The sequence below is a fragment of the Otolemur garnettii genome, unplaced genomic scaffold, assembly GCF_000181295.1.
Source record: "Otolemur garnettii isolate 467f Iridium unplaced genomic scaffold, OtoGar3 scaffold00086, whole genome shotgun sequence".
NCBI lineage: Eukaryota > Metazoa > Chordata > Mammalia > Primates > Galagidae > Otolemur > Otolemur garnettii.
The window spans coordinates 3,495,262-3,523,115 of NW_003852481.1; the positions used below are offsets into that span (position 1 = coordinate 3,495,262).

The 27,854-nt window shown below is 47.5% G+C and overlaps 2 protein-coding genes across 6 annotated transcripts in view; one reads left to right on the forward strand and one right to left on the reverse strand.

The window, feature by feature from the left end:
• SIK2 (salt inducible kinase 2) overlaps nt 1-11,920 on the forward strand; it is a 131,064-nt gene extending 119,144 nt beyond the window's left edge. Inside the window, exons 10-17 of one of the 4 annotated variants that reach the window (XR_002774581.1) lie at nt 4,772-5,000; nt 5,721-6,005; nt 6,148-6,302; nt 6,987-7,097; nt 7,813-7,904; nt 8,582-9,190; nt 10,587-10,712; nt 11,216-11,920. Coding sequence is in view for 3 of the 4 variants with exons in the window: in XM_023516082.1 (XP_023371850.1) it covers nt 4,772-5,000; nt 5,721-6,005; nt 6,148-6,302; nt 6,987-7,097; nt 7,813-7,904; nt 8,582-9,190; nt 10,587-10,611 (1,506 nt within the window). In the remaining variant the exon portion in view is untranslated. Of the gene's footprint in view, nt 1-4,771; nt 5,001-5,720; nt 6,006-6,147; nt 6,303-6,986; nt 7,098-7,812; nt 7,905-8,108 lie in introns of all 4 variants that reach the window. The other 3 variants (XM_023516082.1, XM_003794726.3, XM_023516083.1) reach the window with 3 other exon arrangements.
• A 37-nt stretch (nt 11,921-11,957) lies between these two features.
• Nucleotides 11,958-27,854, reverse strand: part of PPP2R1B (protein phosphatase 2 scaffold subunit Abeta) — a 39,765-nt gene continuing 23,868 nt past the window's right edge. Inside the window, exons 14-16 of one of the 2 annotated variants that reach the window (XM_023516084.1) lie at nt 26,904-26,995; nt 21,904-22,025; nt 11,958-12,067 (exon numbers count right to left, since the gene is read on the reverse strand). In XM_023516084.1, the coding sequence (XP_023371852.1) occupies nt 11,975-12,067; nt 21,904-22,025; nt 26,904-26,995 (307 nt within the window). In that variant the 3' untranslated portion in view covers nt 11,958-11,974. Of the gene's footprint in view, nt 12,068-21,903; nt 22,026-26,222; nt 26,471-26,903; nt 26,996-27,854 lie in introns of those variants that run through there. The other variant, XM_012808167.2, reaches the window with a different exon arrangement.

Here is a 27,854-nt window from a genome sequence, read left to right on the forward strand (position 1 = left end):
AAAAAAAAAAAAGATTGAAAGAATATAAAGAGTATAGACTCTGGGGAGAAGAAGTCCAAACCAGTAATGAGACTTGGAGCCTGGATGGTGGAGGTGAGAGACAGCAGAAACCGGGAGTCTGGAGCCAGCAGGTTCAGGGCAGGCGTGAGGGAGATCAGCCGCAGCACCACCGGCGCGGGCAGCTCAGTGCTCAACCCCACGAGCAGGTCACTCGAGCTGCTGACCACAAGCCGTCAGTGTCCTTGCCTGTGAGGACAAGGGCACGGCCACTGCCTGTGGATAGTCTGTTTTCTCCGCCTGCGGTTGCTATTGCAGCCCCACTCAAAAGTTTAGACGTAAATTAGAGCAGCATTATTTATTTATTTTGGAAATCTAATTCTCTCCAAAAAATTAAAATGCAGTCTGCTAAAGGCTTGTCTGCAAGGGCATCAGGCCTGAAACACAGATTGGGCACTGTCTGTTGTATTATATAGGGCAAGCTATTTTTAAAGCTTGTGATTGTTACCGTAACTAGGAAACAGACAGGAAATGAATGATTTTGCAAAAGATATAGACAGTAGCTAGATGGTATATTTGCATTTGTTGGAAGAACAGTGCCACGCTGGAGCTGGCCACCCACACTGGCATAACTACCCTGGCACTCAGCCAGGCCGTAGATATCCGCTGGTCTTGTTTGTGGAGTTGTATTTATGTCAGCAAAAATGCTGGTCTCTCTTGCCTCCCCAGGACCTTTCTTTGGGGCCCATAAGCTAATGCACACACACAAAGCTATCAGGTAAAGATACAGTTCCCTCTGTATAGGGTACTATGACACCCTTGTGCCGTCTTCTAAGAAGATGCTTCATAGCTGCCTGTACTGCTAATTTCATTTCTGCTCTTAACCAGGACAGATACTGTGCATCTCAAAGTGAGCTCCCCTCTCCTTCCCTCCCAGAAGTCTTTAGTGCTTAAAACTGTCAGTAGAATCCCTCAGGGAGTCTGAATTGAAACGTCGAATGTGGTTCCTACAAAAAATAGTGCCTTTCTGAGAAGTCACCCACCTCTAGAAAAGAATGATCAGATCAGGTACTTCAGACAGTGACTGAGGCCCACAGGTGGCCCAGGGCCCATGTGGGAGGGCCGATGCATAAGCCCTGCAGAGTGAATCTTCTCTGGAGTACTTTTGTACACATACACTCACACACACACAGAGACACACACGCTTACTTTAGTCATTTTTAGCACTTTATTGGAAACTGTAATGAAAGGATTTCCCAAGTGACCAGCTTCATAGCAGAAGGGAACAGGGAGGCTAAGCCAGGAAAGTGCAGTTCTGGGAGAGGTGTCACAAGTCTATTTACATTTTTGGTTACTTTTATTACAAAGGTATGAGAAGGGCTAAAAAGGAGAGGCATGGAACTCTTAATAGTGTTAACTCTGAGGCTTCCTAAGGGGGAGAAATTTCATTTTTACTTCTGAATTTGGATTTTTTATTAATACAGTGAATTGTCACTTAAAATTGAAAAAATAAAACCAGTCATAATTACACATGAAACATTCAGAAGGGGAAAAGGGAAAAAAATTAGTTTATCTGTAATTTTACTCCTGAGAGAGCAGGATTTGGATTCTTTTCTTGAGGTAGTGGATAGGTAGGGGTGGGGTGGTTCAGTAGTTAGGCAGACATTCTAGAGAACATTTCTAGAAGAAAATTACACTCTGTGGAATTTCATGTCTTTCTTTACATAATATACCATGAGCATTTTCCCATGTCATGAAATGTTCTTTGAAAGCTTGAACTTTAGCCACTGCCTACTAATGGTATTGCCCTTGTCTGATCCCTCTCTCCGGTTATTGAAGGTCAGGTACTACGGTAGATGCGTAAAGAGAAACTCTGGTGTCTCCATCTTTGGTGATACTTCAGATTACTTCTTGGGGATGAATTTCTAGAGCTGGTGTTACCTCTTTGCTTCCTCACCTACTTTTTTTTTTCTCACCTACTTATTTGTCTCAAGACAGATAAAATGCTTTTAAAGGTATTATGCTTTTATTCTCATGTTTTTTGAATGTTGCCATAGCATTCTCTTCGGTCCTATGTGTCACCTATTCCATACGAGATCTTTTACAAGTGAAGTAATCAGGTTAACTGTAAGGACAGACAAAGGCAATGTAATAGAAAATGTACATTGCACCCACATTGTATTTTGAAATCCTGCAATTTATAGTTAGACAAGATTATTTCATAGAACAAAAGATCTTGCTTTTTTTTAATGGGACAGAGTCTCACCCTGTCACCCTGGGTAAAGTGCTGTGGCATTATAGCTCATAGCAATCTCAAACTCTTGTGCTCAAGTGATCCTTTTGCTTCAGTCTCCCAAGTGGCTGGGACTATGGGTGCCCACAACAACACCCAACTGGGACTGCAGGCGCCCACCACAACACCTGGCTAGTTTTTCTATTTTTAGTAGAGATGGTTCTCAGTCTTGCTCAGGCTGGGCCCAAACTCCTGAGCTCAGGCAATCCACTCAGCTCAGCCTCCCAGAGTGCTGTGATGACAGGTGTGAGCCACTGCGCCTATAACAGATCTTATTTGTGACAGTTTAGGTCACTATGTACATCAGCCAAATATCTCAGTCACAAATTCTTGGAGCTGACTTCAGGGTCTTCTTATATCGAGTCCCTGGGTAAATTGGCAGGCCCAGGTGGGACGATGGTCAGTTCTTTCTGGAAACTGGAACAGAAGGCTGAAGGTGTTCACTGCTATTAACTGAGTGGCCCCACAAAACCTTCTTAGTCATCACCCAATATCAGATCCTTGTTATCCAGCTGTCCCAAGATGAAATTGAATTCAGCAAACATTTTAAAATAAAAGTTGGAATTCCTCTTGTAGTCTATATAAGGAGATAAATTTATAAGCTGACAATTTAAGCAAAATTGAAAATTTAAGGAGACTGCGGGGTATTTTAAGTGACTCAGAAAAAGGTGACTTTTCCTTATTAAGGAAAAAAAAGAAAGTGCTTTTATGGCTTGTACTGTAAGAAATGTCTGGTAAAATTTTGGAAGAGGCTGTCTGTAAAGCTGCTCAGTAGATAATTGCTTAATATTCTTTTCTTTTTTGCTTTATTCATTTCTAAATCATCCTTGGCTAGTCTTAGAAATTATATTAGTAGACGCTTACGGAGCCTAGAGCTGTGAAACAGCTGTTCTTTCTTATAAGAAAACTATGTAGTATAGGCAAAAAAGGGAGACTAAGCCAGGCTCGCACCTGTGAGCTCACCTAGTCAGGAGGCTGAGGCAGGAGGATTGCTTAAACCTCGAAATTCAAGGCTGCAATGAGCAACCATCACACCACTGCTCCAACCTGGGTGACAGAGTGCGACCCCATCTCTTAAAAAAAATAAAAAAGGAAAGAAGAAAGAAATCTTATCTGGGGAAGGACCAAGGAGAGAGTAAGAGTTTCTAGGTGGATTGCAGAGTTTTATTTTCCTGTGCCATAGGGAAGGTTGGGTGAAGTCTGGGAAGAGATTATGTGCCACTCTTCCTTTTAAATGGCCACTCATCACTTTACAGACCTGTAATGCACTAGCCGCCTTATCCAAGTAATGGCTGTAGCCCCAGAGCAATTTTTAATGGAGTAACCATCCCCTCCTCCAAGCAAACAAAGATCTGAGTCACCCAAGTCTCCCTCTCCAAATAAAGGGCCTTGCAGTGTCTTCAGATTGGCTGCCATAAGAGGAAAGTTTCCTGTGTCTGGCAAAGGGACACCCCATGTCACCTCCACATACACGAGCATGTCCTGTGTCCACAGGAAGCAGTGGCACTACCCAAGCATGTTCTAGGTGGAGGTAACACTTAGAACTGCGCAGCTAAGACTGGCTATTCCCAAGCAGCTATTCATAGGAGAAAAGGGGCTGATTTCCACTGGGGAATAGTTAAGGTAATGAAGTAAATAATTGCATCCTCACAGGGGCTTTTACCAGCCAGAACTTGCAACCACAACTCCCCTCTGTATGCTGTTTCTGCTGCCATTAGGTGGTTTGCTTGGCAACTGCGTGCATGAGAAGGCGGGGTGCTCAGGAGCTGCGCTGAGCTCATCCCTGTTGGGTGGGGACTAGACCGTGGGTATCACTTCAGGAGTGAAGACTCAGTGCACAGGGCCTTAGTAACCTCCGCTGGAATCTGGGGCCTGTGAGTCATTTGTTATTCTATAATGGAAGGCTTTGGCTGTTTGCCATTTGAATTTTTTTTCCTAATCCTTTCTCTAGTATCAGTCTGTCTTTGAAGAATTCTTTCCATTCCTCAGGCACATAGGCTAATTAAAGAAGAAATCAAATGGTCAGGTACTTAAATTATGAACATAAAAATCTGTCTAGCACCTTCCAGTATGTTTGTGGTTGAAAATGAGAAGAATGTTGGTCACTGTTCTTTTATCTTAGCTGTGAGCCATATAGTTTTTAAGAAAAGCAAACTCACCTTCCCTCCTCATTTCCCTTATTTAAAAAAAATAACTGGTAGGCCTCAAGCTAATATACCCCGTTCTTCTGGAAACCACGAAAAAAATTGTTGATTATAATAATGAAGACTCAGAGAAACCTGGGCCTAGTCTGGGTCCTCGTGAACTCCTTTCTCTAAGTGCTGTAGCTGACACACCCTAACTTCTCATCTCCCCGTTCTCATTAGAAACAGGGACTTAATTTCCAGTTTGCCTCAAATCTTGACAGTTTTTCCTGGATGGATTTTTCTACTGTCTCAACAGAGCAGCGACTGATGGTTCCCTCCTCTCTCTGGCATGTAGGTCAACGGCTGCCTGCTGGACCCTGTGCCTCCCGCCCTCCTGAGGAAGGGCTGCCAGTCACTGCCCAGCGACATGATGGAGACCTCCATTGATGAAGGGCTGGAGACAGAAGGCGAGGCCGAGGAAGACCCCAGCCACTCCTTTGAGGCCTTTCAGTCCACGCGCAGTGGGCAGAGGCGGCACACTCTGTCCGAGGTGACCAATCAGGTGGTCGTGGTGCCTGCGGCAGGTATGACATGGGACAGGCGCAGATTAGGTCTTTAGGGCATTAGTTTGTGCTTCAGTCACAGGGAACCCCCAGAATTCAGTAGACAGAGATCTTATTCCTTCAGGGAGCAGATCCAGCAGGCTTATAGGATGAGGTCTGCTCGGTGGCTAACAGAGATTACAACAAAATGTCTCTGACTCCCCCAACTCCCAGGTTTCATCTGAGTGCTGTGTGTTTCATCAGCAACTCTGGCTCCTTTGGAGTGGCACAGATCTTGTGAGTGTGGCTTCTGGAGTGTTTTCCCCACTAAATTTGAAGATGGTTCTGAAAATATGGGTTTGTTTTTTTTTTTTTTTGAGACAGAGTCTCACTTTGTCACCCTTGGTAGAGTGGCCATGGCATCACAGCTCACAGCAACCTCAAACTCTTGAGCTTAAGTGATTCTCTTGCCTCAGCCTCCCAAGTAGCTGGGACTGCAGGCGCCCGCCACAATGCTCAGCCATTTTTGTTGTTGTTGCAGTTGTCATTGCTGTTTGGCAGGCCTGGGCTGGTTTCGAACCTGCCAGCTCCAGTATATGTGGCTGGTGCCCTAGCCACTGAGCTACAGGTGCTGAGCCTATGAAAAGATGTTTTGATTGGAGATTAAGGACCTGATAGCTGTCAAGACTTTGTATCACATGTTCCGGGAACTGGTATTCCAGCTGTTGCTATTGGTAATGTCTGTTTTGTTTTTTCTTAAAGGGAAAATTTTCTCCATGAGTGACACCCCATCCCTTGACAGTGTGGACTCTGAGTATGATATGGGGTCTGTTCAGAGGGACCTGAACTTTCTAGAGGAAAACACCTCCCTGAAGGACGTGATGTTAGCCAATCAACCCTCACCCCGTATGACATCTCCCTTCGTAAGCTTGAGACCCACCAACCCAGCCATGCAGGCGCTGAGCTCCCAGAAACGAGAGGCCCACAACAGGTCGCCAGTAAGCTTCAGGGAGGGCCGCCGGGCATCGGACACCTCCCTCACCCAAGGTGACAGCTCTCTTCTCTGGCTTTTAAAGTTCTTACATTGTAGGACTTGAGGGAGGTCTCTCGCCGTACTGGTATGAACCTATGCTCACCAAAAGGCCTCGTATTTTACTTAAACGCTTTGGTCTTTGTACTTTTCTTTCAGGAATTGTAGCGTTTAGACAACATCTTCAGAATCTGGCCAGAACCAAAGGAATCCTAGAGTTGAACAAAGTGCAGATGTTATATGAACAAATAGGATCAGAGGCAGACCCGTCGGCTGCCTCTCAGCTCCAGGACCTGGCCAGCAGTTGCCCTCAGGTGGGTGCCGTGGGAGTTTGTCCTGAAAGTGTGTCATTCTCACTCAGGATTTCCTCCGTCCCGGAGCAAACAGCTTCTTTTGGAAAGTCACAGCCTGAATGCTTTCCTTTTGCTGCCGCTGCCACTGGCAGGTTAGACCCATCCCTGCTACCCCCCGCCCGGCAATCAGCACCAGATGGAGGCCTAGACGCTGTCAAGCTATGTTTGGTTCACAGGGCAGATTGTATATGGATGGCCTCTTACAGTTCCCCCAAAACTGAAGAGTAATAAATTTCGCCTAGATGAGGAGCTTTTTGCCACTGACACTTCATTAAATATTATAACTAGATTATGTGTGCTAAAAGTACAATAAATGTTGCTGCCCATCCAGTTTTATTTTGAGCCTGTTTTTGGTGCATCAAGGATATTATGGTATCGGAGGCCCACAGGAAGGTGAGGGCCTCCTGGTGACACCAAGAGCCTTTGCCCTGGCACTGACGAGGTAATTGTTAACTGCAGATCATATGTGCATAAATTTTCTGCAAAGTAATTAACCTTCAGCCTACTAGTTATGTAGAAACCTTTGAATATTGTGCTCTAAAGAGTTGAGAGTCCTCTTGGGCATTTGCGAAGGTGCTTAAAGTAAAAATTGAGACTTCTTCTCCCATGGAGAACTGAAAATTGTTTTCACCCCTTGCTCCTTAGGAGGAAGCGTCTCAGCAGCAGGACAGCGTCTCCACCCTCCCCACCAGTGTGCACCCTCAGCTCTCCCCGCGGCAGAGCCTGGAGTCGCAGTTCCTACAGCACAGACTCCAGGTGGGGCCCTGCTCACTGTGCTTACCCTGAACCTGCCTCTCTGCAGTGCCTTGCTCGGTATTTACGTAGAGTGGCCGCTTGACTCCCTGTAGGCAGGTGGCTTTGGCCCTTCACTGGTAGTTTGAAGAAACCTGTTCACACGGAGCTCACCGAGCCTCAGCTCTGGCGCTGACTGTGCAGGATCATATATGCATAACTGTGCTGTGTTGGCAGTGGGAAAGGTTTATCCTCAAGCCCAGGAAAGGATACACCACTGAGTGGTGGGAAAGGGAGACCTGGATTCTTTGTTTCTAATTTTATGCTTCTTAATGAATAATAAATAAAATGGAACTCAATTCTGTAAAAATTTCAACATGGGCTCTCTACATTGGTACATGAAAATCTTAAGCGATATGACGCTGATCCCATAAAGAATGCATCACTTATTCATTCAGCGCCTGCTGAGGCCTTTGCTCAAGATTTAACCCCACTGGTTTCATCGTTTTTCAATCTCCATAAACCTCACAGTCCTAGAGGACTTGTAGAAGTGGAGTGGAAAGCTGAGATAGGGTGCAGCTGAGACAGCCCAGGCCTGCCAGCCCGAAACTTCTAGGCGCTCAGTGAGCAGGCGTCCGTCCTTCACCCTACGCAGGTTCTGGAGGACGCACTTGGACTCGTCCTCCAGGCAGAAGCACAGTCTGGTGACTGCATTCTCATTGTTTTTCTGCTATTCCAGAAGCCCAGCCTTCTGTCAAAGGCCCAGAATACCTGTCAGCTTTATTGCAAAGAACCACCTCGGAGCCTCGAACAGCAGCTGCAGGAGCACAGGTGAGAGGGCCAGGGGGCTCTGGCCAAAGAGGTCACTTATTTTGTGGGAGCTTTAAGAACATTGGGTGTGTTGCCCTTTCTCACTCAAGGGAGCCACAGTCTCTTCAGGCCTGACTGCTAATGAGGGTATTCCAGTGTCCCCAGAGTGCAAGTCTGGCAGGCAATCGCAGCCCTCAAATGTGTTTTGTTTTCCTTTCCTGCTAGTGCTTCCCCTTTGGGATATAACTAGACCTGAGCTTTCACAGTCACTGGCCCAGAGCAATGGAAGTGTGTTAGCCTGCAGAGAAGGCCTCTGTCCTTCCTTGCCGTAGTTCATGCCGGCAGGCCTCACTATTAGAAGCAGCTTTGCCAAGGTAGGATTACCCTAATCCATCAACCTGCAGACATCTGCAAAGGACAAGGTATGAGATTATCTCCCCCTCTACCCACTAGATTTGGGAATCAGCCTTCACTTTGTAGTCTCAGATGCATTCCTGCTCACTTTAGCACCAAGGGACAAAAAGGGAGACTGGGCTTAAGAAACCCCACATGATTGCTTCCCCCTTTTACTTGCTTTTTCCTGACACCAGAAAGAGAGAAGTGGAGGACTGAAGCTAATGACTTCAGTATTGGATGTATGTAGAAATGCCGTCACTTGAGAAGATGTAAAATTCTTTCCTTTGGTATTGCCAATTTAGGCTCCAACAGAAGCGCCTCTTCCTCCAGAAGCAGTCTCAGCTGCAGGCGTATTTTAATCAGATGCAGATAGCAGAGAGTTCCTACCCACAGCCGAGTCAGCAGCTGCCCCTTCCTCACCAGGAGAGTCCTCCACCATCACAGCAGGCCCCACCATTCAGCCTGAGCCAGCCCCTGAGCCCCGTGCTGGAGCCCTCATCTGAGCAGATGCAATACAGCCCTTTCCTCGGCCAGTACCAGGAGATGCGGCTGCAGTCCCTGCCCTCCACGCCCGGTCCTCAGGCTCCTCCGCTGCCCGCACAGCTACAGCAGCAGCCACCACCACCACCTCCGCCACCTCCACCACAACAGCCAGGAGCCGCCCCAGCCCCCTTACAGTTCTCCTATCAGACTTGTGAGCTACCCAGTGCTGCTTCCCCGCCGCCAGACTATCCTGCTCCCTGTCAGTATCCTGTGGAGGGGGCCCAGCAGAGCGGCCTGACAGGGCCAGACTCGCCCCGGAGCTCAGGACTGCAGGAGGCCTCCTCCAGCTACGACCCACTGGCCCTCTCTGAGTTACCTGGACTCTTTGATTGTGAAATGCTGGACGCTGTGGATCCACAACACAATGGGTATGTCCTGGTGAATTAACTCAGCACAGGAAGTGAGGTGGGTCAAGTGAAGGAAGACTGTGTATTTCTATTTTTACTCCAGCCTTTTCAATTTAAAGCTCATTTTCTTGCCCTCTCCCTCGTGGGGAGAAACCAGGTCACCCCGCTGTAAGCAGAGGGCCTGCTGAGGGGGGTGTTGCTTCCTCTTGTCTCTGTCCCACCACAGAGTTTTCTGTGGCAAGTGCTGGAACATAGTTGTAGGCTAACGCTCATGCCCTTAGGGTGAGGGGAGCAAGCTCTCGAGGGAGGCACCAACAGCTATTTCTGTAAGGAGACGCTCAGACCTAGGTTGTATGCAGAGTGTACCAGTTCATTATCACAGGAAACCCTGCTGAAAGCAGGAACGTGTGTGCTATCGCATAATAGATAGGGGCAAAAAAAGGCAATATATTTTTCACTGAAGCTGAACAACATATTGCTTCAAGGCAAAGCAAGAATACATAATGAAATTTGAAGGACAGGAAATAAAGGAAAGTTGTAGCTGCTGATGCAGGCTGTCCCCAAGGCTGTCACAAAGCGGTGGAGTGTGAGCTATTTCAGGGGCTACTACGTAACACCTGGCACTGACCCCTGAGACCAGCTGTCTTCTCCCTCAGGGAGCGGGTGACACACATCTACAGAAGGTGCCCCTGGGTTGCCGAGAGTCAGAATATACTCAGGGCTCCAAAGATGTCACCTGCAGAACTGACAGGAAACGCCCCTGTCAGTGGAGGCGGGGGCAAGAAACTCGGGAAGGCACCAAGGGCACCAGCCCGGGCCAGGGAGGGCAGGCTCTGTCTGCACAGTCCCTTGCAGAGACTTCTGGTGTGGGGGCAGTTGGTCTCCAGAGGACCTGTTGCCTCTGACAGTGTAGTAACTACTTTGACTTTACACTAGATATTGCTAGTAGCATATTGAGCTTTGTATATAAGACACGAGAAATGAACTCTGATGTCCCATGTGAGGTGGTAGTGCTGTGCCTTTCCCCCAGATCACGCTTTAATTCTTTCTTTTCTGTAGAAACCCACAGTTTCCCATTTATGTCAATGCTAAATCCAAAGTCACTTCAGAGTTTGTTTTCCACCATGTGGGAATCAGCATTCTTAATTTCCTTACGTTTTGACTTGTAATGAAATGTTCAAGTATAACAGCAATATTCAGAGAACCACAGACGCGTTAACCATGTAAGCAGATTGTCTGCCAAACACATTATATTCCTAGTAAAACTCAGCTAACCCTGACAATTCATTCATCGAAGTAAGTCAGAAATAGACACTACAGCTAGTCTAGAAGTGATGAGTAACTGTCATTTGGACAGTAACATCCAGGTGTTACAAATTCAGTATTATTTATAAAGGTTATAATTTCTGTCCTCTAGAATGGTTTGTCCTATCAGCAGATGAATGAGTTAAGCACAAAGCATCTTCCTTAAAGCACAAAGAAGAGAGAAACTCCACTGACGCTGCATCTAGAAAACACCTTTAAGTTGCCTTTCCTCTTTGTCGTAAGTGTCCAGACAGGTGAGGGGAAGCGTGAAAAATCTAGGGATTTCCCTTCTGGCCACCCCCGCCCCCGCCAGCACTGGTAACTTGCAGTCTTGTTGCTGTCCAGAGACTGCCTGGTCACTGGGGCTCCACGTGGGGCCAGGATGCTTCGCAGAGGCGCTGTGCTCGGGGTTGAACTCTGGGTGTCAGCAGGAAAAAGGGTAGTGCAGGGACTGTCGTGTCTGTGATTTAATAACATGCAGTGAGAATCCAGGAAGAATGAATTAAGTTCCTTCTATGGGTTGCTTTTTCCTCCTCGTGCTTAAGATTGATGGTTTCATGAAATAGAGAACATCATTTCATTTAAGAGATTGTTTCACTGAGATCTCTAATCTGTTTTAAGTCTTTGCAAAATAAGCTAGTTGTAAAAACAAGACTTGATTTGTTTAGATGGAAGGAGGATGTTTTCCCAAAATATACTACAGAAGTGCTGTAATATTTATGAAATTAAAATGCCTTCCAGATTGAAAATGGGGGCCATTCATTTCAGAACGGCAGGAATGGTACAGTTACAGATTGGCGTAAACTCCTCCCCCCCAACGAGGCTGTGAGCTGCTTAGCCCAAGAGACCTAGGCGCTATGGCAGGACAGTTAGGCCGACATGTGAGGGACTGCAGAGAGGCTGCCGGCTGGAAGGTTAAGGCCCCCAGACAGAAACTGGGACGCGCCCACCCAGCAGCAGCCGGGCTGAACCAAACTGACAGACGTGGCAGCCGCTGGACACTCCCTGGTGAAGAGCTCGACCCTCCTGCTGGAACCCGCGTTGCAAGCTCCTGTTTGCTTATCTCATTTATTTCAAGCAGAAATCAATAAATTCCATAACCATCTGTATTTACTTAAATGTAAGCTGGTGAGCGGAGACTGGCTCTGTTGGCCGGCTGGGTGGCTGCTCAGCCGTGTCTGATCATCTGTGCTGTCCTGGTCCCTAAATAGTGACCGCGGAAGCCTCCATTTGCTCCATAAATGCTAGCATAACACTACAAAGGCTTGCACCGCTTTCTGTGAGAGGCTCCTTTGAATTCCTGACTCCCTTTCCGGTCTGGTCCGCATCGGCGTGTGTACACTACTGTATGGTGATTGTTAGCGTTATTATCTGGTAAACCAAGCTCGTCTGAAGAGACTTTGGTGAGATGAATCTGAGGTAAAAATTTCATTTGGCAAAAAAGTGCAATATGTGTGGTACTTTCTTTATTTTGTGTGTTCTTTTTTTAATCCAGGAGTATTAGTCTCTGCTTTGGGAAAAATGCACTAGTTCTGCATTTTCCAGTTGGGCAAGTGTGTCTCTAGTATTTACATGCCACTGACATGCCGGTCCCTGCAAGGCAAACAGAGCATGTTAACACAACAGAAAGGGAGTGGGGTCCTGCACATCATTCCCAGGGAGCTACTCTGACCAGCCCCAGCCACCTGCTGAGCACCTCCGCCCCTCACCACCTTGGGAACAGGCTGAGGGACAGACAGTTCTCTCTGCAAACAGCCTCCAGAACCCAACAGGCAGAGGACCATGGCCCACCAGGAGGACCAGAGATGGGACTCAAGGATTGTTAGTACAGATCCAAGTAGAACCTTTTCTTTTCTGTACCCAGCTTTGTCTTCTAAAAAAGTCATGGCCCTTTCTCCCTCAGAAATAAGAAGCTCCCAGTTTAAATGGTGGCTTGGAGTCAGTGAGGTGAGACAGCGGGAGCCTAGGACTGAACTCAGCCTTCACCCTGTGCTCCTCCTCGACTCCGGCCCCTAGAGCAGTAGGGGGCCTGGTGGTCTGATGTGGAGGGAGAGCCACCCTGTGAGAGTTCCACTCGCCCTCTACCCTGTCCTCCAGCAGGGACTAAAGGCCCCAGCAGAGGGACCTTTCTGCCCACACACTGGATGTCATTCATACCTATTATAGGCAGAGAAATGCTTAAAAGAATTCTGTGATTCACCGGGCGCCATGCCTGTAATCCTAGCACTCTGGGAGGCTGAGGTGGATAGATTGTCTGAGCTCACAAGTTCAAGACCAGCCTGAGCCAGAGCTAGACCTAATCTCTAAAAAAAAACTAGCTGGGCGTTGTGGCAGGGGCCTGTAGTCCCAGCTACTTGGGAGGCAGAGGCAAGAGGGTGGCTTAAGCCTGTGTTTGAGGTTGCTGTGAGCTGTGATGTCAACTGCACTCTACCTAGAGTCACAAAGTGAGATGCTGTCTCAAAAAAAAAAAAAAGAAAGAAAGAAAAGAATTCTGTGATTCTGTCCAGGTGGTAGGCTTGGGAAGAGGGGATATTCCCGTCTAGAGAGTGAGTCAGTGATCATCCAGAAACCAAGGAAAGCTGAGCGGCAGCAGCTTCCAGTCCTAGCCGGTCAAGGGTCCCAGCGGTGTGTGCATCAGAGCGGCCTCCGGGGAGGCACGGGTGCGAGGCTGTAGTGACTGCAGGAGGGGCAGGCGTAGAGGGTCCCCCTCCGTGTGGGTCCTCCAGCCTCTAGTCCAGCCCCAGGTTGATGGGTATATTGGGGTCAGAGTTTTCCTACTCTGGATTACATTTAAAACCTCTATCAACGGTTACATGTAAGCTTTCTATTAGTTTAAAGAAACATCATATTCCAGATAACTTTTTCACATTCGACCTCCCCGAGAAACAATGTCACTGCCAACATTGGTCCCCAGTGAACAGCTGCTGAATCCCTGTGCCGGGGCTGACCTGGCCGCATCTGCACCCTACACTGGGCTGTCTCTACTGCCTCCTCGGGAGCCACCTGCGCCTAGACATCAAAGGTAAAGACTGGAGAACAGGCAGTAAGTTGGAGCCATTGTACAGGCAGGGATCTTGATCATTTGTTGCTTCTAGAAATTTTTTATAGACCCTAAAGAGTGATGTGTAGAGGACAAAAACAGTATCATCTATCTCTAGTCTAAACTGGACAAAAAAACACTTTAAAAATTTACACATCCCTTCTGACAGGTTCCATAGTACGCTGGTCCCTGGCCTGAGGCCCAGGCAAGTGGCTGTAATTACAGAGCTCTTTGTCTGCCCCTTGTCAGCAGCAGGGTGACCTCCAGGCCCCTTCTGGCCCTGTAGTCCTGATCTCCCAGTAGCTCTCACATTCTTATTTTACCATTTTTTCCCAATTAAGCAGCCTGGCTGCTTCGGGAAGACTCACATCCTGGTGGCCCCCCATCTTTCATGCGCCCCTTTTCTGGGCAGACTGGGGCACTTACTGTGCATAGATGGGGAAACAGGCCGCAGGATGGCCACAGACGCAGCCAGTGAGAGTCTCGGTGGGTCCTAGCCTAACACTCAGCCTGCCCGGCACAGGGAGCAATAGCTTATATTTATATGGTAGCTTTCTAAGCACTTTCACAAGGCGCGGGACGAGGATGTGTGTTGACGGGCTTCTGGTGTGAGGCCCTCTTTCCCTCCTCAGTAGCATCTGACTCTTTTCATAAGCAAACAGCTGTATAAACAAAGCCCCCATTTCGGCCAGGCACAGGGTGAACGTGACAGTGTTCCCACAACCTCATTCTCCACTTGACAGCTGCCGAGCTTTGGGGGAGAGGTGCCCTTCAGGTGACACTGCAGCCGTCCAGGTGGCCCTGCACGGAATAAGGCTGAGGGAGACAAAGACCCCATGGATTGGCCATCCCTTCAGTATCTCCTTAACCATAGTTTAGGCGCACATCAAAGATGTCTGGTTTTTTCCAAGTTACGTAAGATAATTTCCTATAGAATTACGTGATGGGAGGACACCTTCTCGTTGATTGCCAAGGAACTGAATTGCATGGGGTTAGACCACTCCTGAAGGCCACCAATTCACCCCCAGGAAAAGGGGGTGCTCAGAGAAGAGGCACAAGCTCAGCTTCGTCCTGGGGCGCAGTCAGTCTTTCTCTGCAGTCAAGTCCCATCAAGTAAATAAAAGTGCTTGTTAGACACTTTTTAGGATTAAAAAAATAACATACTTTATTAAATACTTTGTCTTTTAAGAGCCAAAGTGGGTAGGCAGGGGGAAGCTTTAAAAATAGAAGTATAAAACAACATCCTGGAAAAATATGACCCCAAATGGAATAATGTTAGTTAGCAAATGCAGATAACTGGGACCCGCAGTTGGCTGTGTGAGGCTTGTCTGTCCAAGGTTTGCTCAGTCAAGGAAATTCAAGTGGTGAGATTGTCCCACCAGAGATAATAAAAAAAATCTGCCTTCACCAAAATCTCTTAGGGGAGAGACACAAAGAGAACAGGAGGTTTGCTTCATTTCGGGGACAGCAGTTTAAGAAATAAAAGGGATAAAAAGATATTTGCACTTTGTAGAAAGGGCAAGATTATTTGCTTATTTCTGGAGGGAGGAGGAAGGTGGTTTTGCTGGATGTTTTGGTCTGTGAAAGAGTTACTTTGGACAAAGTTAATCTAATTGTAGTTATTTTTTCTGTGCTTTCTTTAAATGACTAAAAAAAAAATTGGTGAGTTCAATAGCTTTGGTATTTTGAGTGCAAATCATAATAGCTTCAATGTGAAAAAATCAAAGTGTAACCTGTCACTCAGTGTTAGAAAATTGCCTAAAATGCAGTGTAATAAATGATCTTTGTACCAAATGGTAATTTAAATGGGGTAATTTTCTGCAAGGAAAATGTACTGTTTTTATGTTTCCAACCCTCTTGAATTAAAATAAAAACAACTTGTTTTCTAAGAGCCTGGGTGATGTGAATGGCAGGCTAACACGATAGCGCCTCTCCCTCATCAGGCCTCGGGTGGAATTTTAAAAGTAGGGAAGGTGACTATTTTCTCTGAGCTCTGGTGCTCATTTCAGGCTACAGAAAAGGACAGTGGATAATATATTCTCATTGACGTCAGCAGGGTAAATAATACCTTGCTCTGAGTCGCCTAAGTACACGTTAGCTGCTGCAGATAGCTGACGGAGGCACTGCTAACCTCAGCCTGCTCGGGGACAGGGCCCGCTCGGCACTGCCTAATGGCTGCTCCTTGCTTTCCAGAGTCTCAGGGCAAAGCCCTTCAGCCCCGGTAGCCTGGCCAGTTCTTGTCCAGCCTCCCAGAACAGGCAAGCTGCAGGCCACCTGTGGGGAAGGGCTCCAGGCTGCCAGGAAAGCCAGCAAGACGCTGCCACTTAGTCACAGTGTCACTTCCTCTGGGGTCCATCAGGCCTCAACACTGCGTGAGCACACTGGACTCCCTCACGGGCACAGGCACCCTTTCAGACTCGCCACGCCCTCAGGGTGCTGGAGAGGCCATGTGCTGAGCCGCCCTGCATTCTGGGTGCAGGTGCAGAGCCAGATCCTGCTTCCTGGCAGCAGGCTCTCAGCTGGGACAGCCCCTGCTGTAAGACAGAGACGGTTCCCAGCCCAAGGGACGAGCTGACTTCTGCCACCCCTGAACCACGGACACTCAGTCCTGCCTGAAGTCAGCTGTGTACCCCATGGCTAAGAATTCAGGATCACTGAGTTTCTTTTTCTTTTCTTTTTTTTTTTTTTTAAGGAAAGCACTCACTACATTCAGTAATGATGTTTTGCAAACTTCCCTTTCCACCAAATTTCTTCATCCTTTTTATTGTATGTTGCCAAAACTAACCCAAGTGCCCAGGATATGGACAAAAATAACAGTCCAGAACCTCAGTAGTCTGGCAGGCCCCCGGTCTCCAGACTCCCCAGGACACTCATTAGCTCTGTGGCCTTTGTGAGGCACAGGCTCTGCGTGGTGGGAAAAGGGGCCAAAGATCTGCACCTCAAACCCAGGGCTTCTGCCTGGCCAGGCTCAGGGACAGAGCCGGCTGGCAGTGCCTCACATCCCAAGTCATCCGCAGCCATCTGTCACGTGCAGGGTGAGTGGAATGGGGCCTTATACTGTTCCTTCCCTACCAGATCTCAGATCACAGATCCCTCTGGCATGCCGACAGAAACACGGGGCTCTCTTCCCAAAACTCACGTACGTAGATAGACACACAGTTTGGGACATACAATTTCAGGAGAGGTGTTGGTTCCCGGATCCCTGGAGACCCACCCATGGACCAAGGTTAAGGACCCCTGACTCCACCTCCATGCTTTTCAGAGTTGCTGTCCTGCTGAGGGGATTCTAATCCCTCCCTGGGTGGATCCAGGTGAGAGGAGCCTCCCACCCTGCCTACACCCAGGGGCACTATGGGGGGAAGTTCTGGGCCTTGTGCACTAGCTCCTGGGTGCCATGTGGCTACAATGAAATGCCACCTGCACAGACCACTGCTGCCCTGCCCTGGAGGCTGAGGAGAACACAGCTCTGCCCTTCTCCCTGGGGCCTAGCCAGTGACTTCAAAGGCTGAATGGCTCTCAAGAGGTGGAATATTGTGTAGGGATTATCTTGGAGACAGATGTGGGTCTTGACTGAGTTGAAGGGGTTGGGCCCTTACCTCAGACTGGGAGCCATCGCTGGCATAGCTGCCTCCACCCAGGTCTGACGCTGTGACCACAAATCACAGAGGACAAACTTGAGGTCAGGCCGAATGGGGCTCGCTGGGTGTGTCCAGCTGCCGGGCTTCCTAACAAGCCTTCCTCTGATGCCTCACTTTGCACACATTTCTAGGGGGCTTTCCTAGGGAGGACTGACTCAGAGCTTGTCAGTCCAGCAGAGACCAGGCTCCAAGCCCAGGCAAAGCATGTGCTGGGCTCAGCCACCAAGTGGAGGGCCTGGAAGGGAGGAGGGGGAACACCACACTGTGGGAAGCAAAATTCCCCAGAGCTGAGACCCCAAAAGCTGGCCAGGCAGGAAGTTCAGAAAATTTGGGCCTGGAGGAAATGAGACATTAGGGATTCAGCCTCCTAAAGGGGAAACTGAGTCACTCTCTCCCTCAGGTGGCTTTAGAGAGCTCCCACTCAGTCTCCCTCCTCACTCCTCGAAGAAAGGGGAGACAACCAAGAGGAGGCAGGACTGAGAATTCTAACCCTGAGGAATCATTACCTCCCAGGGCCACCCACACAGTTGGCAGTGGGACACAACTGAACTGAGGGAAATCCACCAAGGCCTTTCCTCCGACCGCACCATACAAAGGACCCTGAGTTCACAGCCTCCCTCTCTCCAGTCTGGAACCCACTATAACTGCCTTCTGTTCACTAGAGAAGCCAAAATGTGTAGCAGGGGCCTTACCAGCAAAGTGAGGGCCAAAGGGCAAGCAGGCAGTTGGAGGGAACCCAGGGATGAAAGGGCCAGGCAAGGAGCAAGTCTGGGAGCACAGGCCAAGGGAGTGCTACCCCTTGGCCATCCGGGAGGCAGCAAAGAACCTCTGACCAAGTCCTCAGCCTCTGGCACCACTCCCAGCCCTGCCACTGACCTGGGCAAGTCACTGTAAAGGCTTGTTACCAACAGGAACTTGGGGCACTGGCTGGCTGACTTAACTCCCCGACTTTGTGTTTTGTTTTTTAAGACACAGGGTTGCTCTCTGTTGTGAGGAGGTGGAGTGAGGTAGCAAGATGATAGCTCATGGCAGCTTCAAACGCCTAGGCTCAAGTGATCCTCCTGCCTCTGCCTCCGAAGTAGCAGGGACTATGAGTGTGAGCCACTGCACCCAGGTCTGAACTCCCAGGTTTACTGTGAAGTTCAAATGCAGCCTGGCATGGTGCTGCTCTCTGACATGGAAGCACCCAGAAGACTCCCCTACTCCTCTCCAGGGGCTTGTCAGAGTATCTTGTTCTGCTCATCTTGCTTTAACTCTTGCCTGTCCCAGCACTAGACCTAGAACATGGCTGCTCAGTGCCTTTCAGCACTGTCTTCACAGGAGGAAGGGGGTTGTCCTGTCCTGAGGACCTGCTCCAGGTTGAGAACTTTGAGCTAGGATTTCTAAATTTCCATAGAGTGCTGTTGCATCACAGCTCACAGTAATTCTCTTGCCTTGGACTCCCAAGTAACTGGGACTACAGGCACCCACCATAATGCCTATTTTTTTTTTTTTTTTTTTCGTTATTGTTGTCTTTGTTATTTAGCAGGCCTGGGCTAGGATTGAACTCACCAGCCTCAGCGTACATGGCTGGTGCCCTACTCACTGAACTATAGGCCCCAAGCCAGGATTTCTAAATTTTCAGAGTTGAGTTCTAGGTAGCCCCAGCCTAAGAATCTAATATTGCCCATCTAGGAGGCCTCTGTCATCCCCAACTTGTAGGCCAAGCTCCTGGGTGGAGAAGGGTTGGAAGGCCTGAAGTCTTCATGTGGACAGCTATTCTGTCCCCAAGTCTCACAGTGGCAAAGGCTCTGAAAGGAGGCCAGAGTGTGAGGACACTGTTCCAGGGCGCCCTGTGACCCGCCAACTTCTGACCTGGTGGTCGGCTTAAGGATCCAATTCTCTTGGCTAGAGGCCTCTGGGGATGGGATCAAGTGTCCCTGAGCTTTGGTTTTTGTTCAGTCCTTGGATGAGATTCAGGCCTCCTATAGACAGTCTGAGTTTGAGAGAACTAATCTTCCGGCCAAGAGTTCAGGCCCTTCCAAGAGTCCTCAGGTTGCTCTGCCCCCTGGGCAACACCTGAGCCCCCCCCCCCTGCTGTACTGGGGGAGGGACATGGACAAGCAGCCCCTTTCCTGCCCCTGGAAGCTGGTTCCAGTACAACCCAAGGCTCCTGAGCCACATAATGACCCCACCCCAGGGTGGCCAGAGCAGCTGGTTCACCAGTAGAGCTGCTTCCGTGAAGAGACAGATGTTAGAAGGCACAAGCCAGAGACTCTGGGGCCCAAGTGACTGAGTTTGGGGAAAATAAGGAAAACAAGAGTCAGGTGTACAGGCCTGTGCTTGCAGTCCCAGCTGCTTAGGAGGCTGAGGAAGGAGGCTCCCTTGAGCCCAGGAGTTTGAGGCTGCAGTGAACTATGAACACACCACTGCAATCCACCCTGGGCAGAAAAGTGAGACCCTGTCTAAAAAAAAGAAAAAGACGAAAAGACGAAAAATCAGAAGTAGAAACGAGTAGAAGGAATTAAGCAATGCGGGTGAGGCCTTGGCTGACACGTGGGGTGCTGGGGTGCCCCTGGTCAGCGTGTGTGCAGGACAGAGGGGACAGAGAGGGCGGAGAAGGAGGCAGACTCAGTAGCCAGTGTCTGCGTCTAGTATTTATGGATGCTTCACTTGATTTTCAGCTCCAAACCTGGGCTCAGCATGGAGACTGGATGTCCCTCACAGCTGCTCCTTCCTGCAATAACAAGACTGACATCACTGTTGTCAGGGAAATGGTGTTTTGATTAAAATCATGTGACAGCTACTTCGTGATTCAATAAACAAATCCTCTGTTAACCCTTGTCTGGCAGCAGCCCTGCCAGAGAGCAACCTGCATAACATCCAGGAGCCAGTGTGAGCGGACACAGGGCAGCAGGGACCTGGCAGATCCTGTGTGGCAGGGACACCTGCAACATCCGGCCCACAGGAGCTCTGCAGACCTCAAGGGCGCCACAGAGGCCCTTCACCAAGAGAAGCTCTTTCTCACCCCCTGGGCTGTCTTCTCTGGGACTAAGTAGCAGGCTTAGTCCTGGGATGTCAAAAGGCTCCCTGAGGGCCCTGAGGCTGAGGACTGGGGACAGTTCCCAGGCCTCTCAACAGCTGGGCTTTCACTCTCACCCAATTTGGATGGGGTAGGGTGTTTGCTCTGCACCACAGACAGTGAGGGGTTAAGAACAATTTCTGGTTTGCAATTGGATGACTTCCTGGATCGCTCACTTGGCTGCTGGCCCCTGACATGAAGGGCTCTGCCTGGCAACAGCCAATTCCCTTTCCATCTCACCCTCGGGTCATTTTCCTTAAGTGAAACGAATGCAGGGAAGGCTCCCTGAGTCACAGGGCAGGGGAGTTTTCTGAACTGCATGCCTGCAGCCTCAGAGGCCTAACACCACCAGGCCTCTATCCCTGGAACTGTCCCAGGTAGATATGATAGAGGTGGGGGAGATTCACGACCACCTCAGAAACAGAGATGACAGCACCTACTGCCAAGGGTTGTAGGGATTAAATGAGATTTGATCGAGTGCTTGTCAAAGCTATGCATTTACCATAGCTCAAGGAACAGCAGCTGGACACTATGTCCTCAGCTTGTGGAAGGCCCAGCCGGGGCCTTCCTCAGAGCTGAGCAATTCTGCCTTGGCGAGGCCACCTCAACATTCCATGCTCACATCAGGAGTGCCCTATGCATTTCATGCCATAGGCCGTTGGCCCTCAATTTGTAAGAAAACGTAACTTTCTTTCCCTTTAAGTCTATAACTGCCATGGTCTCTTCCCTAAGGCCGAGTTCTATAAAGTGGTTGCAATGACCCAAGGGCTGGCCACCTCAGGCAATCTGTCTGTCAGGGTCCCAGGCCTGCTGAGGCTGCCAGCAGCAGTCACCTGCACTTCCTCCCCTTGCAGGATCTGCCAGGGACAAGAGCGTGCAGAACACTCTAAGATGCGCGACTGCAGTTCAGGGCCTGGATGACAGGGCTGTCTTGCCTTTCTTATAGCCTCGGTTCACATCAAATGAAAAGCCGTGAAATGTTAAACGGCAGACTTTCAGATCTCAGCGTTTTTACCAAGCCAACGCACTGGAGTGGGTGTGAGAGTGCCAAACTCTTCCCAGTGAACCAAACGCAGCCGGACCAAAGGGAGCCTCTCTGTGCTCCTTTTCTGAATCTGTGTGTAAGTCACAAATCGCCCCGGATGAATGGCCCTCGGCAGTGGCCCACACCAACTGCGACTGGTGAACTGAAGCTTTTCTACACCTCCATGCACAGTGACATCAAATGGGCCTTGTAAAACATCTGAACTATTACACAGAAAAACCTGACAGAAACTATTTTAATCTTGAATGGAAATAATCACCCGAGAAGAGCCTTGGCAAATCACCTTCAGTATTCTATGAGGAAAGTGGAAACAGCTCCTGCCTATAAACTCTATACCAAAACACTACTCTGTCCGCTGCCCGGGGCTGAATGGGAGACAGGATAGACCTCAAGGCACGGGAGTGGCAGCTCTGGACACTGAGCCCACACCTCATAAAGCATTCCCATGAAGCAGGAGGAAAAGACAGTAACCGGCTTTACAAATATGCCCCCCTTGCCCTTAAAACTTGGACTGCTCCCCTTGGCGACAGAGTTCAAGGTACCGCCCCTCTGCCTACCCGCTGCAACTCTCTGAGCACCAGGCCACGCTGGCCACCCGCAGCCCTGAGAGGGCAGGACTTGGCCGCGGGCTTCTGAGGCACTTACCTTCCCAGTGTCCTCTCCTGGCACTCTGGGTCTCAGGAAGTGGTTCTTTTCAGCCCCAGAGGTGCTGGGCACTTCACTGCCCTTCACAGGAAAATCTAGCTTCCTCAGCCTTTGTGCCACCACTAGAGATACAGACAGTGGTGCTGTAACTGTCCCTGACCAGGGCACATCCCTTCCAAGCCCACCTGTACCTCCTAGCCGGGATGCCCTCAAGTTATTCGAGGACTGAACAGGGAACCCCAGCAACCTATGAGGGCAAGGGCACCTGGGCAGGAGAAGCTGGTTCAACTCAGGACCTTGCCTAAGGTGCTTTCTTTCCTTCAGGAGCCCTACAAAGTGCCACCCCACTGGGCCTTACAGTGCCCAGCTCGGGGCTTCCCCATGCCTTGGTTACTAACAGGCTGCAGAGCCGCGACCAGACAGAAAAGACCCAGATCCTTCCAGAGTTAATACTATCAGCTTAAGAGAACAACTCTGGAGAAAGAATGACTCGGCTTTTCTACACAATGAGTAATTAAACGCTTCATCCTCCAGAAGATTTCCATCTCAATTGAACATTATGTAATTTCCTGAAAACAGCAGGCTTGTGGAGGCAAACAGGGGATAGTGGGGCTATTCTAGGTACAGAAAAGGATGAGACATGTGAGGGGATAGGAAAGAGGGGCAAGGAAGTGGATGGAAACAGGAATCCTGGAGACTCTAAAGGAAACAATTACATAACGTCAGACGGCAATCCCCGATCTGTGACGGCAAGAACATGAGGTGACAGGGCCGTTCTCCCTCTATAGTTTTATATCCAGGCAGCCAAGAAATAAAAGCCTTTAAGATAAGAGTGTCACAATAAAGAAAAGTCAGAGGAATTTAAGTAAAAGGCAAGAAGCGAGGACAAAGCGCCCAATTTGATTGGCTGGCCTGCCAAGCCATCCTAGGGGGATGGAACCAGTGTGATTTCTACAGGAAAGTATCAGACTTTCAGCTTAGTGACAACACAGTGGTTAATAAAAGAACAAAACAGCAACAAGACAGCATTAACACAGCTTAACCACTGGGTCAGGAGTGACAGATTTGTTTTCCCTGGAGGTCTATGCAGGCAACTCAGATGCTTTGATAAGAGAGTTCAAAGGTCAGGCTGCTGTCTCTGTTAAGTCTGACATTATCCAGCAAAGACCCCCTAGGGCCCTGCATCACGGTGGCCAAGCATTGGTATCTCTGTGAAGAGGGATGCCCATGACTTCAACAAGGCCTCATCAGACACCACATAGTAACCTGTCTTTTCTTATGAAACTAGATGCATCTTCAGGCTCACATCTTCTTGGCAGCACAGATGGAAAAAGAAACAAGATCTGGTCTCTCAAGCCTGTGAGGGTTCCACACAAATTGTAGAAAGAAGCGCTAGGTGAATTCCACGGTGGCTAAGACATTTGTATTGGGAGAGGCTGACTATGCTGGGCCTCTGCATTACCTCCCTAGTCAACCACAACTGATGTGAATGTCCTAGGATGAGAAACGACAGTGACATCTGCAAGGGGCCATCAGACAATTCCACACACAGCTGCTGCCTAGGCCAGGAGACTGGACAACCACCACACCAATCTGACTTCCTGAGAGCAGAAAAATCCTTGTGTCAGTGAGAAAATGAGACACAATCTGATCTGGGATGACCGTTCCATGCATGCAACACGCCAGCGGGCAGGTTTTAGAAATTCACTCACAGACACATTTTTATTGAGCACCTGTTATGTACATCACTGTTCCTGATGATACAGCAGAAGACAAAACATAAAAGTCCTTGCCTTTACAGAACTCCTAGAGTGTGAAATCAAGACAGGAAAACTAATCCATGGATGAAATGAATCAAAGAACAATTCCTCTAAGAGTTAAGAGGAACAAAAAGGATTCCCTATTGCTTATGTTAGAGAGAAACAATGAAACCCTAAGGGTGGCCCTCAAAAGACCCAGCTGAGCTCCTTGACCCATGGTTGAACAATCAAGAGCTCACTGTCTCTCCCTTAAACAGTCCTAGGGCAGAAGGTCTACGCACAGGGCTCCTCAGGAAGATATACAGCCTCTTAATTCTATCCCCAAACCACTGGCATATCCAACCAAAGAGTAAAGCAATGGTCCCAACGCAAATTGTTTTAAGAATCTAAAGCAGTGGTTCTCAACCTGTGGGTCCCGACCCAGAGGAACTGTATTAAAGGGTTGCAGCATAAGGAAGGTTGAGAACCACTGACTAAAGTTTCTCACGTATGAAATGCAGGTCATAAAAAATGAAGAACCACAAAACTAAAATTTAAAATGTTTATAGTATAACAGTTTAAAATGTTAAAATGAGAACGTAGAAAAAAAATTTTTTCTTAGAAAAATATTTAATCCTTGGCCTAAAGTCATAAAATAAAAACTTACTATAAGGTAATTTGGCAGTTTAAAATATAGGCGGATAATCTCTGGTTTTAAATTTCCATTCTAGGCCTGGCGTGGTGGCTCACACCTATAATCCCAGCATGGGGGAAGCTGAGGCAGGTAGATTGCCTGAGCTCACAAGTTCAAGACCAGCCTAAGCCAGAACGAGATGCTGTCTCTAAAAATAGCCAGGCACCCGTTGTACCAATTACTTGGGAGGCTGAAGCAAGAGAATCACTTAAGCCCAAGGGTTTGAGGTTGCTGTGAGCCAAGACACCACGGAACCCTACCGTGGGTGACAAAGTGAGACCGTCTCAAATAAAATAAAATAAAACAAATTTCTTTTCTGTTTTTCTAAGGTATAACAAACCTGAAAGTACAGTAGAATCTCTGTAAGTTGACCACCCTAGGGACTGTAACAAACTGGTCAACATACCAACGTGGTCAACATTAGGACCTATGCCCACTGTCCTGATCTGATACATACATGTGGTGCATGTCTTGTCTATGAAAATTAGGTCAACTTAAGGAGGTGGTCAGTGTTGGGAGGATGTCCACTATGGAGGTTCTACCATATTTAGTTAACTTGGTTTTATGTAATTATTTAATGCACAAAGTTTTATATGAGTCTTTGGACCTTTAAAAAACAAAACAGAGCTGGCTAGATTTAAAAGAGGTTGTAAATGAATCAGCAATTCAGCAATCAGCAATGCAAAAACCAAAATGAAAACAAGCAAACTACATAACAAGATGCATGAGAGAGAAATATACCACAGTAAAATCTCATTACCTAAAACTCATTAGGGGTAAGTCAGTTTGAATAGGTGAAAAATATAAATTTTTTTTTAAATGTTTAAATTCTCCACAAAATACACACTATATATGAAGGATAAAGAGCAAATTGAATGTATCTTTTAAAAAAGTGCAGCCTCCCAGAGATTCTCCTGGAAGGCCTTATAATATGATTGAAAAGACTGGTACTTAACATATCACATGGTAAATGGGTGCTTTGTAAAGAGGGCTTTTTTAAAACTATTTAAGCAGTTCAAATGGCTTCCTTTCATACTATTAATTTGCTTCAGTAATTTCCTCAGCTTAACTCATTATCTTAAATTTCAGAATTAATGAGGTTTTACTATAAAGTAGAAAAACAAATACTTCAAATGATAAGATTCCAGCATCACCCATACTTATAGCAATTAAACTTCAGTTTGGAAAGCTATTGTACAGTGCAGCAAAGTCCAGATGTTAATACCGCTGAGAACAGAACCGAGTGGAGTAGAAATCTACTCGGTATTATACCTGCGGCTCCTGTACACATTGGAAATTTAAACCTATGCTCTTACAATGAAAGACAGAACTACTGCTTATTAAGAAATACTAAAAGTGAAAGTTTCAAAGGAAAGAGAGAAGTGTTTTTGACAGTCACAGTGGTGAGCTGCTGAAATTCACTAGGTGAATAACACTAGGTGTTAACATCACACATTAGCAGCAAGAAGCACCCACACTTCAGGTTTCCGAATGACATGATTACAGTCAAAATCAAGCAAATAAAACCCAAAACAACCAATACATTAACCCTGAGTTTCCACATTCCCATCTCGTGACACTGATGTACACCATCATAGTCCAGGACAATGTGGCTTTCACTATAGTCAAATCTTGACGATAGACCATTTATAAAGTAAGTTATTCTAAACATGTACATTTAACTATGGAATGATGGAGAGGCACACAGAAATATGTAAACATCAAGAGAATCACTCCACTCCACGTCTGGGTCCAAACTTATCCAGGCTCTATCCAGATATTAAGTGGCTGGGGCCTGATTAAACAGTGAGGATGCAGGAGCCCCAGTGGTGCCAGACAAAGCAGGACACAATCAAGAGATGACTGTACCAAGTGTCAGGAATTGATCAATAAAAATGGCTTAAATAATTATCCCAACAAGGAAGATGAGTAAAAAACAATCCCATTTCATCTTCAGAAAGAATCAAGTCACTGAAATTTGATTTCTTCTAAGTTGTCGCCATTTGCTTGGATGAGATCTTGAAGGTTTTCCACATTTTCTCCACCCAGTTTAAGAACACAATGTCTAGAAATCTGTGATAAGAACTTTGTAAAGGCTTTTCCCCTCATGTTCCTCATTATGCCAGTGCAAGAACTGGAAAATTCCAAACAAAATCAGGTTAGTGGTACAGAAAGTTCATAAACAATCTATGTGAATATTAAGCCCAAGAACAGTGATCCCAAAGCATGCGACTAAGAACTTCTCATTGCAGTCATTTTCTTTACTCTGCCAAACTAGAAGTTAAACTTCAAAAACTGATTTAAATCCAAACTAAAAACTGCTTTTACCAATAATAATCGTCATCCTACCCAGTCCTAGACACGGAACTGAGAAGGTGGCCTGCTCACTTATCAGAGAATGGTGGGCCAAGAAGGTTCTAACAAAGAGGGCGCCAGCATTCCAGGAACTCCTCCCCCTCCCTGTTTCCCATAACACCACCCTGCCCGCTTTAGCACCACTCACATGATAAACATAAATCTAAGTTAACCAGAACAAAAGGTGCAAGGCAGAAAACAAAAATACATACCACTTATAGCTTCCTGTGCGAAGTATTTGACATCCATGTCTTCATCCTGACCTAATTTCTGTAGTACTGGCTTCACTTCCCCCTGCAAAGCGCTGAAATTCAAAAATATTACCTGTGAAAGACAGTCTAGTGGGCCAGACAAATCCTTTATGGTATATAGATTTTACCATATCCTCTATGGTAATTTTTTAAGTGTAAAATTTTTAAAAATTTTTTAAAACACTTACGAACTTTGCAAACATACAAAATAATTTCTAAAGAAGTTCTCTTGCTCAGCACCTGAAGCTCAGTGGTTAGGGTGCCAGCCACATACACTGAGGCTCATGGGTTCATAACGGGCCCAGGCCTGCTAAACAAAGACAACTACAACAAAAAAATAGCCGGGTGATGTGGTGGACGCCTATAGTCCCAGCTACTTGGGAGGCTGAGGCAAGAGAATTGCTTAAGCCCAAGAGTTTGAGGTTGCTGTGAGCTGTGACATCACTGCACTCTACCCAGGGCAAAGCAGGAAGACCCGGCCCAAAAAAAAAAAAAAAAAATGGGCCGTGCCTGTGGCTCAGTGAGTAAGGCGTTGGCCCCATATACTGGAGGGTAGCAGGTTCAAACCCAGCCCCAGATAAACTGCAACAAAAAAATAGCTAGGCGTTGTGGCAGGTGCCTGTAGTCCCAGCTACTCCAGAGGCTGAGGCAAGAGAATCGCCTAAGCCCAAGAGCTAGAGGTTGCTGTGAGCTGTGTGACACCACAGCACTCTACCAGGGGCAATAAAGTGAGGCTCTGTCTCTAAAAAGAAAAAAAAAAAATTCCTCAGCAACTGGTTTCAAACAGTGATCTACACAAATACAGAGCTTACACAGAAAGTCAAGAGTGGATGTCACCAAACATGGTGGCCAATTTACTTTATTATTTTCTTTAAATAAACCTACATCTTAGGTAAAGTGAAAATCACTCAG